At 43.1% G+C, this 17,242-nt stretch overlaps 2 protein-coding genes across 2 annotated transcripts in view; one reads left to right on the forward strand and one right to left on the reverse strand.

Annotated features, from left to right (window-relative positions):
- The window catches only part of LOC109959651 (sarcoplasmic/endoplasmic reticulum calcium ATPase 2), a 29,428-nt gene extending 16,100 nt beyond the window's left edge, over nt 1-13,328 (forward strand). The window contains exons 6-20 of the mRNA XM_020599177.1: nt 2,720-2,800; nt 3,394-3,479; nt 3,642-4,106; nt 5,656-5,744; nt 5,983-6,085; nt 6,880-7,011; nt 7,094-7,213; nt 7,296-7,514; nt 7,646-7,981; nt 8,207-8,427; nt 8,572-8,774; nt 8,880-8,965; nt 9,048-9,181; nt 9,283-9,400; nt 10,141-13,328. Of these exons, the coding sequence (XP_020454833.1) occupies nt 2,720-2,800; nt 3,394-3,479; nt 3,642-4,106; nt 5,656-5,744; nt 5,983-6,085; nt 6,880-7,011; nt 7,094-7,213; nt 7,296-7,514; nt 7,646-7,981; nt 8,207-8,427; nt 8,572-8,774; nt 8,880-8,965; nt 9,048-9,181; nt 9,283-9,400; nt 10,141-10,410 (2,663 nt within the window). The 3' untranslated portion in view covers nt 10,411-13,328. The remainder of the gene's footprint in view (nt 1-2,719; nt 2,801-3,393; nt 3,480-3,641; nt 4,107-5,655; nt 5,745-5,982; nt 6,086-6,879; nt 7,012-7,093; nt 7,214-7,295; nt 7,515-7,645; nt 7,982-8,206; nt 8,428-8,571; nt 8,775-8,879; nt 8,966-9,047; nt 9,182-9,282; nt 9,401-10,140) is intronic.
- The window catches only part of anapc7 (anaphase promoting complex subunit 7), an 8,460-nt gene continuing 3,844 nt past the window's right edge, over nt 12,627-17,242 (reverse strand). Inside the window, exons 3-11 of the mRNA XM_020599178.1 lie at nt 16,550-16,669; nt 16,010-16,121; nt 15,659-15,812; nt 15,412-15,554; nt 15,104-15,221; nt 14,771-14,967; nt 14,468-14,692; nt 14,198-14,348; nt 12,627-14,106 (exon numbers count right to left, since the gene is read on the reverse strand). Coding sequence (XP_020454834.1) covers nt 13,917-14,106; nt 14,198-14,348; nt 14,468-14,692; nt 14,771-14,967; nt 15,104-15,221; nt 15,412-15,554; nt 15,659-15,812; nt 16,010-16,121; nt 16,550-16,669 — 1,410 coding nt within the window. The 3' untranslated portion in view covers nt 12,627-13,916. The remainder of the gene's footprint in view (nt 14,107-14,197; nt 14,349-14,467; nt 14,693-14,770; nt 14,968-15,103; nt 15,222-15,411; nt 15,555-15,658; nt 15,813-16,009; nt 16,122-16,549; nt 16,670-17,242) is intronic.

Raw genomic sequence — 17,242 nt, forward strand, 5'->3', positions numbered from 1 at the left:
CAGCTGCTTGGCGATGGTCTTGTAGCCCATTCCAGCCTTGTGTAGGTCCACAATCTTGTCCCTGACATCCTTGGAAAGCTCTTTGGTCTTGGCCATGGTGAAGAGTTTGGAATCTGGATTGATTGATTGCTTCTGTGGACAGGTCTCTTTTATACAGGTAACGAGCTGAGAGGGCTCCAATGTCAGCTTGTTACCTGTATAAAATACACCTGGGAGCCAGAGATCTTGCTGACTGATAGGGGATCAAATACTTATTTCATTCATGAAAATGCAAATTAATGTATAACTTTTTTGTAATGCATTTTTCTGGATTTTTTTGTTATTGTTGTGTCTCTCACTGTTCAAATAAACCTACCATTGACATTGTAGACTGATCATTTCTTTGTTAGTGGGCAAACTTACAAAATCAGCTGGGGTTCAAATAATTTTTTTCCCTGACTGTAAATGCAGCTGGAGAGTTAATCAGTGAAAGTTGCATTGGAAAGCTGCAGGATGCTTCACCTGTTGACCGCTCAGAAATGGCCCTCTCACCATGACTGGAGCTCAGTCTTTTGTTCAGCTGCCATCAGCACATGTAGTGTTCTGTCTAGCTGAACAAAACGCTATCCCCTAACTCACGACGGGGCAGGTGCCAGTCAGAGCCGGCAGCTGGGGTTCAGTCACTGTCTTGCCTGCTGTTGAAAGGTCCGTTTAAAAGGCACCTCTGCGACTGATATTGAATGTATCACAGCGGCAAAGCTTTTGTCACTGTAAAGTTTGTGGCCTGTTTGACCTGTTGGCCAGCACAGAGGTGAAAAAGTTGTCATGCCTGAGGAGATACTTGGACTGCTACCAAGTAGGATGTTGACACAAAGGGACTGATGTTTTACACACACTTCATCAGAACAGGTCTGCAGTGTAACAGAGCTGCAGGACAATTCTAGTTTTTCACCATGTCACAGAGTTTGTGCTCAGCACTGTTTTCTTTGTATGATAGCAAGCACCAGCGCTGGCCTTGTTTCTTGGCTCAGCATTTTTAAGAGGTTATATTTCTTCAAAACTAATGACCTAACTCAGGAAGTATTATACAGCCATCTAGGATGTCACTGTAAATCTTTTTGGCATTTAAGAAAAACATTTTGTTCCTGTGGTAGTCCTTTGAATCTCTTCCCGGGATAGGACCATTTCTCTTACGAAAGCTAAAGGTATAGCTATAAAATGTGTTCGTATATTCACTTTGCAGCAGGATCATTGATCCATACCATGAAGAAATTAATTGTAGTCTTGTTTTGTTTGTCAAGAATGACCCTGGGAACACACTGCTCCATCTGTGAGCCAAGTTGCGTGACGTTCTCAAATGTGAACTGCGCCTGTTGTTCCGGGTTCCAATGGTTTAAAGATGCATCTGAGCTCAACATTAGTCCTTCTCAGAAAATCTGTCACTGTCTGTCTTGATTGGCCAGAGCCTCCTGACAGATCAGAGTTTCTGGCACTGCTGTCAGGACATGTAATGAGTTGACAAGCAGCCAACTTCTCACAGGATCACACCTCATAGTGAGAAGTCAACGCTCATGGAGCAAGCACACAACTATAGCAAGGCTGTGTGTTAAGTTGAAAACGTGTGACAATCTGGACATCCACTTCTCAGTGGAGTAGTATAAGTGTGACAGTATTATAATGGCTTGTATTCCAAATGTCCGGTGATGTTGAGAAGCTGGGGCTCAGTCTTTGTCCCTTTGTCTCTTTGTGTGGCAGTGGTAAGGAAACAGCTGCTATCAAACAGCCACATTTAAACCTGATCAGCGCATTGGGGAACACACTGAAATGCTATTTCCATTCTTGGCTGTATGTATTATTGGTCCCATTGCTATTTTCCCCTCCCTTCTCTCAAGGGCATGGGGGGTTTTGGATTACGGTACATGTTCCTCTGAAATCAGAATCTGGACATTGACATTGCTACATTTTATCAAAGGGTTGTTTTTTTGTTTGTTTGTTTTAGATTCCTAGATATTTGCCAGGCTTGTTGGGGCTTGGATTCTACGTACCAAGTTCTTGATCGGAGTCTTTTGTAACAAACTGACACAATTTGCATTTTTAATTAAGTAGGCCTTTATGTAGACTACACCCATGGAACTGTGCCATAACCTGTGCCATTTCCCCAGTTTATGTGCCATTAGGAAGCTGAATTGGGTCACTGCAATTGTGATCTACCCAAATTGGCCTTTTCCTTTGGGACAGGTCTTTTGAGGCTCAGAAGTCCTTCATTTCCTCCTTTTTTTGACTCTTCTTATCTCCCACTGCAGCGATGGCAGCACTGCTCTGCTGCTGTGTGGCACAACAACCACCTTTTACTGAGCTTCACCACTTTAGTTTACACTAATTCTGAATTACTGACAACTTCTTATCTGTTAAAGCTTCATGTAGCCTGTACACACAAATGTAGCATTGATCTGTACACTGTGCAGGTGGAATCAAACCTCTTGTGTTAGTAGAGTGTTATCCACGTGGTGTCAAACATACTTTGGTCTTGTGTACTGTATGAGGTTGTATGAGGTTTCAGCTGTGTGATGTGCTGCTGTCATTGTTATGAACATTCAGTCAGATGCTTGATGTAAAATGTAAAAAGCTTTTAACTATTTTGTTTGATTCCACTATATATTTTTATGTGGTCATGTTCTTGATGTTTTGCCAGTTTTATTTGTTGTGTTTTGTCCCTAATTGTGAATCTCTCTGCTTGTAGTTGGAGACAAGGTACCTGCTGACATTCGTATCTGTTCAATAAAATCAACAACTCTGAGGGTGGACCAGTCCATTCTGACTGGTAAGACAAGTCTGATAATGACCTTACACCCATCAAATCATTTTACTGTGCCATTTTTATCAATCTAGTTCTCAGGTTGTCCTAGTAATGTTGATCTTGTTGAATAGATGAACTACAAAATTGTATTGATTAGTTTATTTTATGACTTTACCTTTAATATGTGTATATTTTATATACTGGAGAACTGACACCATTCACCTACATGCTGGACCAGTACACATTTTATATTATAATACATATTACATATATTTATAACATTTTTATCCTTTTTATGTTTTTCCTCATAATTCTCTAACATTTTTTAAATTATTAATATTTCACACTAATCTTCTTAGCACAGCTTCAAGACTATCCATCCGGTATTGTCATTCTGTAATAAATAGAAAGTTTCATATGTTTAAAGCTTGTCTAAAGATTTAGACATCAGGTATTTCTTAGTCTTAAGATTATTTGAACTGGCTGTAGAATGAGTCCAGAAACGTATCATGACACTGTTTCCAATTAGCATGTTTGCTTCTGAATTGAATCATTCATGTGTGTGTGAATCATCAGTGATCAGCACCACAGATAACTGGCCTGTGTTGTCTTTGTAGGTGAGTCTGTCTCGGTCATCAAACACACTGACCCTGTGCCCGACCCACGTGCTGTGAATCAGGACAAGAAGAACATGCTTTTCTCCGTAAGCTCAGCAGCTGAGCCAGTTCATCCTGTTGATGTCCTTCAGCTTCTTGTTTGTTTAGTTCCTGTCAGCTTCCTAGATAGACTCCCTCTTGTTATTATTTGAAGATGTGAGGTGTTATCCGATGTACTTGAACCAACATGTATGTAATTGTTATTTCAGGGTACCAACATTGCAGCTGGGAAGGCTGTAGGTGTGGTTGTTGCCACCGGTGTTAACACAGAGATCGGCAAGATCCGTGACGAGATGGTGGCCACTGATCAGGAGAGGACACCCTTGCAGCAGAAGTTGGATGAGTTTGGCCAGCAGCTGTCCAAGGTCATCTCCGTCATCTGCATCGCCGTCTGGATCATCAACATTGGACACTTCAATGACCCCGTCCATGGAGGCTCCTGGATTCGTGGGGCCGTCTATTACTTCAAGATCGCTGTGGCGCTGGCCGTGGCTGCCATCCCCGAGGGTCTTCCTGCTGTCATCACTACCTGCCTGGCCCTGGGCACTCGCCGCATGGCCAAGAAGAACGCCATCGTCCGCAGCCTACCTTCTGTCGAAACCCTGGGCTGCACCTCTGTCATCTGCTCTGACAAGACAGGAACTCTGACCACTAACCAGATGTCTGTTTGCAGAGTGAGTCACACACACAAACATAAACACATTCTTGGTGCAGGACTAAACAATTTGGTTTTGTCATCTTTGTTGTCGCTGCTTGGTCTTTGGATAAGGGGGCGAAGCTGGAAGGACTGTGGCTGCATAAGTCACTTTTGACACATGTCAGCTAAAATGCTAATACCTTCTATACAAACAGAGACAGGTTGTTCTTTGTCATCCGCTATCCGTTATTTAACAAGAAGGCAACATGCTGCTGCTCCTCTAATCTGCAGTGGGTTGTTGGGTGAGTTGCAGTGCTGCTGTTGCATAACTGACCTTGCGTCACAAGCTGCAAAACAGCCAGCCTATAGTTCCTTCTCCTCTCTCTTTCTGTGTGGCATCCCAGCGCTACTTGGCCCCACATTAAGAACTCATCTCAGCACTGATTAAAATTTCATCCTCCCTCAGCCTGTTCAGTGCTTCATTTACAGTTTTATCAAACAGTTGTTTAGGACTCTGTATTGTTTGGGTCGTATATTGCACTGGCCATGATTGAATAGCCTTACAATTCTGCAACTACGGCTGTGATTTATTTATTGGGCAATTTATAGTTATTGATAGTGAGCCACATATTGAACCACTGAAAGGAGAAAACATTTACACTCAGTTTATGCAGACAAAACCCTTTAAAGAGGTTTGCTAATTAATTATTTACACACCTGTATCATAATAAAAGGTATTTTTAATGAATTGGAATGAAAATTGCTACAGCAAAAGCTAATGGCTGAAAGAATTACCACTTGCATACCCAGAAGAACATGTATTTACAAGTGCTTTGCTTCCTGACAGTAGATCTCACGAGCGAGAGTTTGCAAGATGTGTACAAACCGAGTTGCTTCTGCATAGAAATACTAAAACATATGTACATCTAATTTTTTTTAAGCTTTATGTCATGTCTAAGATGATAATTCACTGTTGTAACATTGTAGAAAAGGTAAAAAACAAGGAAAAGCATGCCATGGGCTCTTTAATGTTTTAGACTTACCATGATCAGTTTTGAATTTAAAAAAAAAATTGTTTCTAAAACGATTCAAATGGAATAGGGTTAGGTTGCTGTGATCATCAGAGATGTTTTAATGTTGCTTTGATTTCACTGATCGTCATTATCTGTGTTATGATGAACCAATCCCTGACTAGCTGTGTATTTATATGCCAAGGCTTCCTGCAGGAACAAGCCTGGCACTGCGGCCTCTTCCTTTTTGGCACAGCTTCTCTCTTTACCAAGGCTCCGTGTCAGTCCTCTCTGTTTACTTATGGAGAGAAACTAAACACTATTTTCTCACATTAGGAAGCGGGCCACCCAGCTGGGCCCTCACGCTGACACACTGTCACACTGCAGCCCAGTCTACTGTCTGTAAAGAGCCCTAGAGCGTGGGTGCCACCCGGACGTCTGTGGTTTCTGCTGCCATCTGCTGTGCCAGTAAAGAAACTGGCAGCTGCTACAGACACTGATACACTAGGTATTAAATTGTGTTTGCTTTGAGAAAACACTTATTTGTTTTGTCCCACCTGCTCTTCTGATCTCCAGATGTTCATTATCACCAAGGCTGAAAGTGACAGCTGCTCTCTGACAGAGTTCACCGTGACAGGTTCGACTTATGCACCTGAGGGAGAAGTGTGAGTACTTCACAGCTGACTCTTGGTGAAAAATATGATTAAATCTTATTGATTTATTTGAATTGTAGAGTAAATGTAGGTTAAATGTGGAATATGGGATTAAAGATGATATTCCCACCTGCAGACACTAGGATGGAGATTAGCAGCAAGGAGAGTTGTTCCTGTTGTTAGGGTGTAAACACCTCTGTTAAGTGTACATGCACACACTCACAGACTGATACTGTGTCCATGTCCTCAGGTACCAGGATGGTAGACCAGTGAGATGCTCCCAGTATGATTCCCTGATTGAAATGGCCACCATCTGTGCACTGTGTAATGACTCCTCCCTGGACTTCAATGAGGTCTGAACCCTGTCTGCTTCTAACTTTACATGTCTGACATGTATACAGTGTAATATTAGCCTTTTTTCTTAATTATTATTGCATTTCATAGGGACTTTATGCAAGAATAATGTAAAGTCACAGTGTTTCAATACACCATATAAATAGGTGGTAAATGAAAAGCTTCAAATGAAAACCAAATGTGACAAAACAAGTGGTAAATAAATATACAAATAAACTAAATAAACTGGTAGACCAATCAGTAAGTACTGATGGAGGTAAATTAAATCAGTATGGCCAGCCAAATATATTGATAAATATGCAAATATGTTCATATATATATATATAACCATGTACAGAAACATACACACACCTGTTCAAATATTTACATATACAGTGGAAAGTATTTAGACCCTTTCACTTTTGCACACCGTATTGTGTTATAGATTTAGTTTTAAATTGATAAACCTGCCATTTTGCCCATTAATCTACAATCAATAACCCACAAAGACAAAGTGAAAATATGTTTTAGACAACTCTGAAAATCTATTAAAAATCAAAAATCGTTGTCCCTATACATTCCTAGATACAGATGCACACATTTTCCCATAAATAGAAAATCATCTGTACATGTGCAAATGCCGATACATCGCATGTATCAGTGTCAGTGTCACACTAAGTACCACATAGGCACGCTAAAGGCATGTAAAACTGAAGACCTTGTTGGGTTAGGACCTCTTTAAACAAATTAAAATGTGTTCATGGCTGTGCAAGAGGAAAATGTGTGAATAATATGGATGGTTTTGATGTCTCAGGTGAAGGGTGTGTATGAGAAGGTGGGTGAGTCCACAGAGACCGCGCTGACCTGTCTGGTGGAGAAGATGAATGTCTTCGACACTGAAGTTCACAACCTGTCCAAGATTGAGCGAGCTAACTCCTGCAACTCCGTATGTGACTCCAGCTCCCTCTGCACATTTCCACTGCTCCCACTCAGCACGTTTGCCTCACTCTGTCCTTGTGTCTGATCAGGTGATCAAGCAGCTGATGAGGAAGGAGTTCACTCTAGAGTTCTCCAGAGACAGGAAGTCCATGTCTGTCTACTGCACCCCCAACAAGTCCCGGTCTTCCATGGGCAAGATGTTTGTCAAGGTATGCTGAAAGGAACATGTAATGAGGACTGTGCTGAGCTGTTGATACGGATGGTTAGCTATCATGTTGATCTAACCTACAGGGGGCCCCAGAGGGAGTCCTAGATAGATGCACTCATGTCAGAGTTGGCAACAGCAAAGTTCCCCTCAGCAAAGGTATCAAGGAAAAGATTTTGTCTATGATCCGCGAGTATGGGACAGGTCGTGACACTCTAAGGTGCCTAGCTTTGGCCACACGAGATAACCCGCCCAAAATGGAAGATATGGTACTGTCTGACATCACCAGGTTCTTGGATTACGAGGTGAATTTTCATTTAATATTTGGTACCATTGTTTAGATAAGGAAATTTGCTAGATTTTGTGTATATGCTGTTTGTAGAACGTTCTTTTCAGAACCAAGCTTTCGGTCACGTCTTTGTCTCTCTGTGCCCAGTCCGACCTGACTTTCGTCGGCTGTGTCGGCATGCTGGACCCTCCCAGGCAGGAGGTGGCTGCTTCCATCGAGCTGTGCCGTCAGGCTGGGATCCGCGTCATCATGATCACCGGGGACAACAAGGGCACAGCTGTGGCTATCTGCCACCGCATTGGCATCCTGACCGAGGAGGATGATGTGGAACACATGGCCTTCACTGGACGAGAATTTGATGAGCTCTCACTCCAAGACCAACGTGAGGCTGTGACTCATGCTCGCTGTTTTGCTCGTGTCGAGCCTTCCCACAAGTCCAAGATTGTCGAGTTCCTGCAAGGATGTGACGAGATCACTGCTATGGTATGACAATCTAAAAACTGACTGTGCAGGGTTTCTAACACTCATCATCAGCAGTTAACATTTTATTTGAAATATATGAAGTTGGTCTTAAATCCATGTTTGGCTAACTGAAAATGTAAAACCTGTGGGTGTCCTGTCATTGTTGGCTTTATAAGCATCATGTTCATTTGCTGCTATTAGAGAACAAAGGGATTCTGCTCTATACAACACAATGTTTGTGTACAGACAGGTGATGGGGTGAACGATGCCCCTGCCTTGAAGAAGGCAGAGATTGGCATCGCCATGGGCTCTGGCACTGCCGTGGCCAAGTCAGCCTCGGAAATGGTCCTCGCCGATGACAACTTCTCTTCTATTGTGGCCGCTGTGGAAGAAGGCAGAGCTATTTACAATAACATGAAGCAGTTCATCAGATACCTTATCTCTTCCAATGTGGGAGAGGTCGTTTGGTGAGTGTCCTCAGGAGCAGATGGCTTTAAACCTGTCTGTATTTTGGCTATAAACTGTTTAGGAGGATGGAATTCTACTAGACTGACCGGATGAGTGGAATCCAACATGCAGTGCTGATGTGTTGGATTCTCTTCTCCTTATAGCATCTTTCTTACTGCTGCACTGGGTTTCCCCGAGGCTCTGATCCCAGTTCAGCTGCTCTGGGTCAACCTGGTGACAGATGGTCTGCCTGCCACCGCCCTCGGCTTCAACCCCCCAGATCTGGACATCATGGAGAGGCCTCCCCGCAACGCCAAGGAGCCGCTCATCTCTGGCTGGCTCTTCTTCAGATACTTAGCTATAGGAGGTCAGTTGTAATAGAATACTCTCTAACCTGTCTTCATGTACTTTGAGAAATGAAGTTGTTGGCTGAGTTTGATGATGATCAGGTTTTTGCTACTTTTGCTCTCAGGGTATGTGGGTGCAGCCACCGTGGGAGCTGCTGCCTGGTGGTTTATAATCGCTGACGATGGACCTCAGGTTACTCTGTACCAGCTGGTAAGTGTGTCTGTCTGGCAGACCATCTCTCAGCCTCTCTCCGCTCTCCGTCCCCCTCACTCTCCTAATTTCCTCCCCATAGAGCCACTTCCTCCAGTGCAACCCAGACAACCCAGAGTTTGAGGGCTTGGACTGCACCGTGTTTGAGTCGCCCTACCCCATGACCATGGCCCTGTCTGTGCTCGTCACCATTGAGATGTGCAACGCTCTGAACAGGTAAGTGCCTTTTAGAGCATGGAGCAGTTCTCATGAAAGGATCATTTGCACTCACAAGATGGAGAACAAACTGAATCACCACCTGTGTTCTGTCTGATCAGTCTGTCAGAGAACCAGTCCCTGCTGCGGATGCCTCCCTGGGAGAACATTTGGCTGGTGGGAGCCATCTGCCTCTCCATGTCCCTCCACTTTCTCATCCTCTATGTGGAACCTCTGCCTGTGAGGAGTAGTTTTTTCAGTCCTGATGTGATGTGATTTTAAAGCAAAACTCAGTTGAAATGATCGAGCTGGCTCCTTGGTGGTGCAGCTGCTGACTACAGGGCACATATGGAGTTTCAGGAGTTAGGTGGTTCTTGCTGCCCCTAGTGGGCACTGACTTGTCATCACTGCATCTTCTTGTCATATCATTTACATAAAGATATTCTTCATCATTTTGCCTTTTATTAAATAGGTCACAGTAGGGATACAGACAGGAAATGGTAATATATAGAGGGGTAGGACGTGCAGCTAATGTCTCTGGCTAGAATTATACCTGAGGTATATGTTTTAAAGTGGAAGTTCAAGGCCTTCATGTGTTATTAAAATGTTATTTGCTTAGTGGCAATCATGTCCTTACTGTAAATATGAAGCTCAAGTTTGCAGCAGGTTAGCTTATTTTAGAGACTGGGAACAGAGGGCAGCAGCTAGACTCCCATTCCTTATGTTAAGCCAACCATCTCCTGGCTGCAGCTTCATATTGACCATAGAGATATAAGCAAATCCATTTTTTTCAATTCACTTTCATCAAGAAAGTGAATAAGTGTATTTCCCAAAATGTCGGACTATTCCTTTAACTATGAGGCCACTCGCCAGACGTCCCGTAATGTTTAGGTTTATGTCTTCGAGGAGACTACACACATTTATAATCCTGTACAAAAGTAGCTGTAATGTTAACTGGCAGTTGTCATGCTCTCTCCCAGGTCATCTTCCAGATCACCCCTCTGGATGTGACCCAGTGGTTGATGGTGCTGAAGTTCTCTGTGCCTGTCATCCTGCTGGACGAGCTGCTCAAGTTTTTAGCCAGGAACTACTTGGAATTTGGTAAACAGCTGGAGAAGCCAGCCAGAAAAGGCGGCTCTCTGTCTGCATGTGTCAAGGGCATCTCCTGGCCCTTCGTCGCCATCTCCCTGTCCCTGGTGCTGTGGATCTACAGTGCCGACACTAATGTGCCCGCCATGCTGTGGCCCTGACTGACTCCAGTACACTACGCTCCTCGTGCACCAGTGTGAATTGGACATTAACGTACACGTCTAACACACTCCCATTAACTCGGAACAACTTACACTTGCACCTGCTCTGACAGTGCATGTGCTGTCAGACCTTTTGTATTTAAGACATATTTTACATTTACATATTTTTGGGTGGGTGGGGTTTAGTCATATTTTAATGACTCTGACATTAGGTCCATGTGTTTTATTCTTACCATCAGTCTTTTGTCTTTTGTTCCCCTGATTTGAACAGTTAGAGATGCTGTCCATGTCTGAGCTGTACAGAGAATTTACACTATTTTATAATAATTAATATTTTGTCATTTTTAGGAAGGGGTTTGGGTACAAGCTTGCTGGCTGTGAAAAGGATGTAACTGTGAGGACTGTGTAGTAATAATGTGGGCACAGCCTTGAGTATATTTGCCCCGGCATGAATCTCTGTAGTCCTTTTTTGAGCCCCATGCATCTCGTTCTGTCGTTATTTTCTGCATTAGGCAGAGTACAGCTACCTCGGTGCTGTTATGTCACCATTACTACCAACCAGTCTTAAAAACCATTTCACACATTACCATTTGAAGTGTTGAGGTAAGCACTGATTTATTTTGCAGTAGAGACAAAGCCCATTTAAATGCTTTTAAACATATTTCTGTAATTTGAGGGAAGAGAAGACAAAGACGTTACCAGTTTGATTCAGAGTAATTTTTGATACAGCTTGTCATTCAGTTTGTTTACTTGAAGAACACATTTGTCATGATTGTCATGATTCTGCTTTTTAAGTTCAATTTTTGAGCTTCAGTCTCAACTTTAAGTCTTAGTATTGCATCCTAATTACAGTCACCTTTACAATGTATGTAAAATGTGCACATACTGTACTTGAACATGTAAAAAAGGCACCAGGAAGCTCTTAGCAATGTGGAAGGTTTAATGAGAACTGAGACCTCTGAAAGGCTGATACTACCATCGCTGGACGAGGCTGTATATCTGTACATAGCACACACTGTACAATCTGTGTGTAGATTTACTTGTCGATGTTGTCAAAATGCTCCACACCTCACCAGTTCACCTACGCATGGTCTTAGCCTGTCTGCATGCCTGCTCCACTGTTACCAGGCCAGTGAGTGCTCTACTTTTTGTTTGTTTGTTTCTTTTAAAAACTAACTGTTGTTTCTTGTAACACTTTCCACCTGTTCACCTGCAGAGTGAGTCCACTTCAACCTGCATGCCAACTCCTAGTGCTGCACCATCTCCGTGGTTGCACACACAGCGCTGCAGTCTGTCATATGAAAATGACAGCAATAACAGCTCCTCATATTTTTGGTAGAACTGGCAGTTTATGGTACAAAAGAGGAGAGAATTATTGTGTTTGAGAGTTTGTTTCAAGATGCCTTCAGTGTCACCAAGTGCCAGGTACACGCTGAGAAGAACTAGGAGCCTTTTGCATTTTGAGCTGGCACAGTGTCACTGGTGACAGTTATTCCTGGCGGCATGTTCCAGCAACTGACAGAGACACTGACATTTAAGCGTTCCCACACCATTACAGGACATGGTGTTCCACTTTTCTTCAGTTGGATTTGTCATTGTCCTAATCTGCTTGTCCATAGCATGGCCTTTATTTCTCAGTTCATGAATGTAAATTGCTGCTCAGATGCTTTGATTTTGATGCATTAATTTGATTCTTCCTCTCTTTTTTTTGCAGCAAAGGCCAAGTAAGCCCAATGCTACTCTAAATTCCTTGCTGAAACTTTGGTTTTGTTTTGTGTTGTGCATGTGTGTTTTGGGCAGCACATCTTAAAGAAGCTGCATGTCAGATATGTAATATGAGGACAGGGGCTCGTAAAGTTCATTCATCATTTTTGTAGGACAGCCATAAATAAATGTCTGATGAAAACTAGCCAGTCCCATCTCATCAGTCCTCCCACCCCCCTGCATGAAGAGCCTTAGGTTATTAAATAATTCTTATATCATATTTTTAGAATAAGATTGTAATACTGTGTACAGTAAATTGTACATTACTCTATGGTGCATGTCCTCTAAATCAGCCATCTGTTTTACCAGACTTGTGTAATAGAATATGTATAGTATTAGTAAATAGAATAGACATTCGTCAGATAGTACAAATGTTAAATAAGCTCAAAAACACAGTTCATCTTTCCTAAGGAAATACTCTTATGGGATATTTAATATCCAAACAGACTGTCTTTTTTTTTTTTTTTTTTTTTTTGCTTTGCACTGAGACGTGCAACACGTTTGGAGCAGATTTTGCCATATCTGGATGTCGGACGTGCAGCAATGCAGTGATCCATACGTTTAACCGTGAGAATGGTGGGCAGTCACTCCGCTGGCATTTTTTGCCAAACTGCTGTACTGTATTTTCAGAGATGATTGTACAATGTATCACATGAACTTTGGTTTCAGGTAAATAAAAGTGTCATACATTGAAGTTACTGATTGTGTTTCCTGATGTCATTAAAACAATACTGAATGTAATGTCTACCACTAAGAGATTCTGGACAGCTCCATTCATATCAAGTGAATGTTTAATAAGTTTATTATACATTGTATTTAAAAAAATATGTACAAAACACTATCCAGTCCTGAACTGCTTAAATAACATTTCATAACTCAATCATGGGATTATTTTTTCCCATCAGAAAGGCAGACTTGGACAACACACACAAAAATATGCACGGTCATGACACAAAACATCAGAGAGGGACAGAATCAAATGAAGATACCATTTTAAAAAGCATCAGAAATATGGTACATCGTCTCCTTTTCACAGACTTCCTGTTTTCCTGTCAGAGACAAATAGTCTGGGCATATACATGATCTTTTACCATAATACTTTGACATCCACACTTTGTTTCTTCAGTGGCAAACCTGTGTCAGTGAGGCAAAAACAACAACTTAAACACAGCTTTACCAGTCTCTCCTGTAACAGATACCTGCCATGTGTGGCCTGAACAAACGTCCCCTATCACACCACTTGCTTCATCTTATATATTCCAATATACATCTTGCCAGGGAACAGTCCTCCCATAGACTGAGTGACTCAACCTTAAAACAGAATCCAAAGCAAATTAATATTAATATAATGCACTGACACTCACTTTGTAATTAGTATATTTCAGGTTGCCACATACTAGAAAGATGGAAGAAGAAAGTGCTGAAGAAATGGCCAAAATAGCTTCAGAGATAACGTTATAAACACTGATGTAGATATTCTCTGGGACAGGATATTCTGGTCCTGTCAGACTGTACTGGTCAACTGTATCACAGTGCCGATACAGAATGGGATGATATAATATCAGGTCAAAAATGCCAGTTATTCTGCACAAAACTGCATCTGTAGCTCCACTGCAAACCTGGCCATCATCTCAAACGTCATCAGTCACTTGGTGTTAACCTCTGTGATCATGTGAGGTATGCGGAGCAGTGCCAGTCCTTGTCCTGTCTGATGACCCTGAGGGCTGAAGGCTGACCTGGGGTCACTGCATACCAAACCACTGCTCCTGATCCGCCCACTGCGCTGCTTCACTGTCGCTGCCCTCCAGGTCTCCGTCCTCTCCACTGCCCTCCATGTCGTCTCCATCCAACTCCACCGTGGCATCTGTGGGACTCTCCTCCTTCTCCATCTTCTGCATGCCTTCTAAAGACTTCTGGTCATTGGGATCCAGGCTTAGGAAAAAAAAGACTGTGGTTTGAAAACAACATCTACAAGTATATTTCCTAAGATTAGATGTCAATCTAAAAATGAATTAAAAGTTACCTTAATGCTATGCTGTACTGATCCATTGCTTCTTGGTAATCATTGACAGCTACCAGAAAATCTCCCAACATCCTGTGCAAGACACAATCACTCTGATTGGCCAGGGCGTTCCGGAGGAGAGCGATCCCTTCTTCATATTTCTGTTCCCGGCCTTCACAAAAAAAAAACACTTTCATTTCCACCTGTACTCAGCTGAACCTTTTGTAACTGAATACATAGTGGTGCGAGCGTAAAAGGCAGATTAAAACTCAGTCTAACACTTGTACGTACTCAGCAGTTCTGCCTTTTTGACCACCGCCTTTGTGTAGTCGGGCCTCTGGGCCAGAGCTTTGTCCAACAGGGTTTTGGCTTTCTCCTGAGTCACAGGGTCTTCCAAGCAGACTGTGGCAAGGATGGTCAGAGTCTGTGCATTGGCCCCCAGAGTTTTATAGATGTTATTCGCCATCCCCATAGCCTCTCGAATCCCATTGGATGCCAGGTAACAGTCAATCAGACCTGGAAAAGGGACAGTTAATAGCAGTCAAAGCAAGCAGCGTAAATGTATACTACATCTGAAAGGAAAACCAAACATGCCTTCATAGCAGTCAAGTCGGCAGGGTGCCAGACGCATAGCCTCTCTGAAATGGATGATGGCTTCCTGAACTCGGCCCATGTTTCTTAGCGCTGCCCCCTTCAGGAGGAGAGCCTGCACACTGTTGCTGTTCAACTGAATGGCCTTTGCTCCCAGGTACAGTGCTCTGGAGTAACGCTTGCTATAAAAGCTGTGACAACTGAACAGACACATTCAAAGAATAAAGGAAAAAAAGAAACAGGAAAATTATATTTCATTATCAAAAAACTAGCCATTGCTTATCTATTGCACACTTGAAATGACATTTGCTTCAAGCTGCCCACTAAGATACTCACCCAGAGATCACCCAGGGTTCAGCATGTTGGTCTGAAATATTAAATAACCGCCCTCCCAGGACCTCAACATCCTCCAGGTGACCCTCACGAGCCATCAGATAGCCATAAACATCCATTCCTGCAAGTGCAAGCACCACATACAGTATGTTACCTGGACAACAGAGGCCCACATTGCCATGTCTTGTCTGGGGGTGCTTAGACTAATGTGCATCTTGAGCCCACAGCACTGACACTGACTGTAAATCAAAACATGAAGGTAAAATGGCAAAATACATTTAACAGTTTGTGACAGATGCTAGGTTTCTCACCTTTTATGAGGTATGGGTCCAGCATCTGGGCTTGTTCAAACTTCAGGATGGCATTTTTGGTGTCCCCTGCCCTGAAGTAGACATCTGCCAGGCTCACCAGGAGGTCCACGTTGTCCCGCAGCAGAGACTTCTTTTCCAGAGAGCTGAGGGAGGACAAGACAGGACAGAGGCACACAGCAAACACACAGAGTGTTGCATTAAACAGCACATTTAGTTGGCTGGTATACAGAATCAATTCTCTGCTCACCAAATGGTGTTGATGGCTCTCTGATTGTCCCCTGCATGTATGAAGGCATACGCTTTGATCCAAACAGAGAGCCAGTCCAGGTTGGGGATACTCTGGATCACATCCATAGTCATGGATGCTACTTCAGCTCCTTTGACTGACAGAGAGAGAAGACCTGGCAGGAAATGAACCTTGAAGTTTAATACAGAAGGCTTTTCACACAAAGGTTTACCTAACAGTGTAAACAAGTAGAATGCACATGCACACACACACACACACACAAGGACTTAGATGTGTAAATAGAGCAGACCCACTTAAACAGAAAAAGTCTCTCAGCAGATGAAATGCTGTTGGTTGGGCGAGTATACATACCAATGATGGCGTCCAGGGCGAGGGGACACTGTCTGAGAACCTCTTTGTAGCTTGTCACAGCAGAACGCTCCTGACCAGCCTTCCTGTACAGGTTAGCCAACATCATGTTGATCTGAGACAACAAAGAACGATGACATTCTTTTTAGCACCACATTCTTTAAAAACTCAGGAACTAAAAATATGCAGAATTAATGCAAATATCAGAAGTTACGTTTGCTTCTAATTGTTTGCTCTTATTTCTGAAAACACAATTAGAACAGTTTTTGCAGCATTAATCAAAACAAGCAGCAGCTGGAAAGTTGCTTTTTCTTCTAGTCATATTCCAGGTGTGACCTTTTTACAAAATTGGAATAAAAGGTTTGTAGGTTGTTGCTCAACATTTTCAGAAGTCTAATGCAGCCAAAGCTTTGGCTATAGCAATGCATACAGAGATCTTACCTCAGATAAAGCCATAATTACATATGCTGATTGGTCTGCATTAAAATGGGGCACATAAAGCATGGAAAAAGGTCATTAGTGTAGCTATGACTAGCAGCCTACCTTTGGAGTCCTTTGTCTGGATGGAATCCCATCAAGCACTGCAATAGCATCTTTATCCAGCTTCAAGATGGTGTAGCATTCAGCTATTTTGTACTTTACTTCAATTTCTGATGGCAGACTCTGAAAGACATTCAGTGAAATTGCACATGCAAGTCAGTTGTATGGATTTTTTTTTCTCAGAAAAAAAAAAGCTGCCCACGTGGGCAGCAACAGTGACGCCTGGAGGGGCGTGATTGGGAGGAACGGCCCCCCGATCTGAACCCGAGTAGTGTCTTGTTATTGGACTTCTGTGTGTGCTAGCCACAGTTTGTCCATAACGAACACCATGTTCAAGCATAAGGGTGTCCATCAGTGCACATGGCAGGGCACTGCTGGTGGTGAGCTGGATCCGATGGCGGGGGAGGAAGCTGGACAGACTCGGCAGACCCAAACGTATTGTGAGGGTCTGTTGGGAACGTTTAGCAGAATCCCGTCAGAGAGATCTTTAACTCCCGCCTCCGACAGAGCTTTGACCAGATCCCGGGGGAGGCTGGAGATATTGAGTCCGAGTGGACCATATTCTCCACCTCCATTGGCAATGTGGCCGTTCAAAGCCGTGGCCGTAAGGTCTCCGGTGCCTGTCGTGGTGGCAATCCCCGAACCCGGTGGTGGACACCGGAAGTAAGGGCTGCCGTCAAGCTGAAGAAGGAGGCC

Source organism: Monopterus albus, unplaced genomic scaffold, assembly GCF_001952655.1.
Source record: "Monopterus albus unplaced genomic scaffold, M_albus_1.0 scaffold40.1, whole genome shotgun sequence".
Taxonomy (NCBI): domain Eukaryota; kingdom Metazoa; phylum Chordata; class Actinopteri; order Synbranchiformes; family Synbranchidae; genus Monopterus; species Monopterus albus.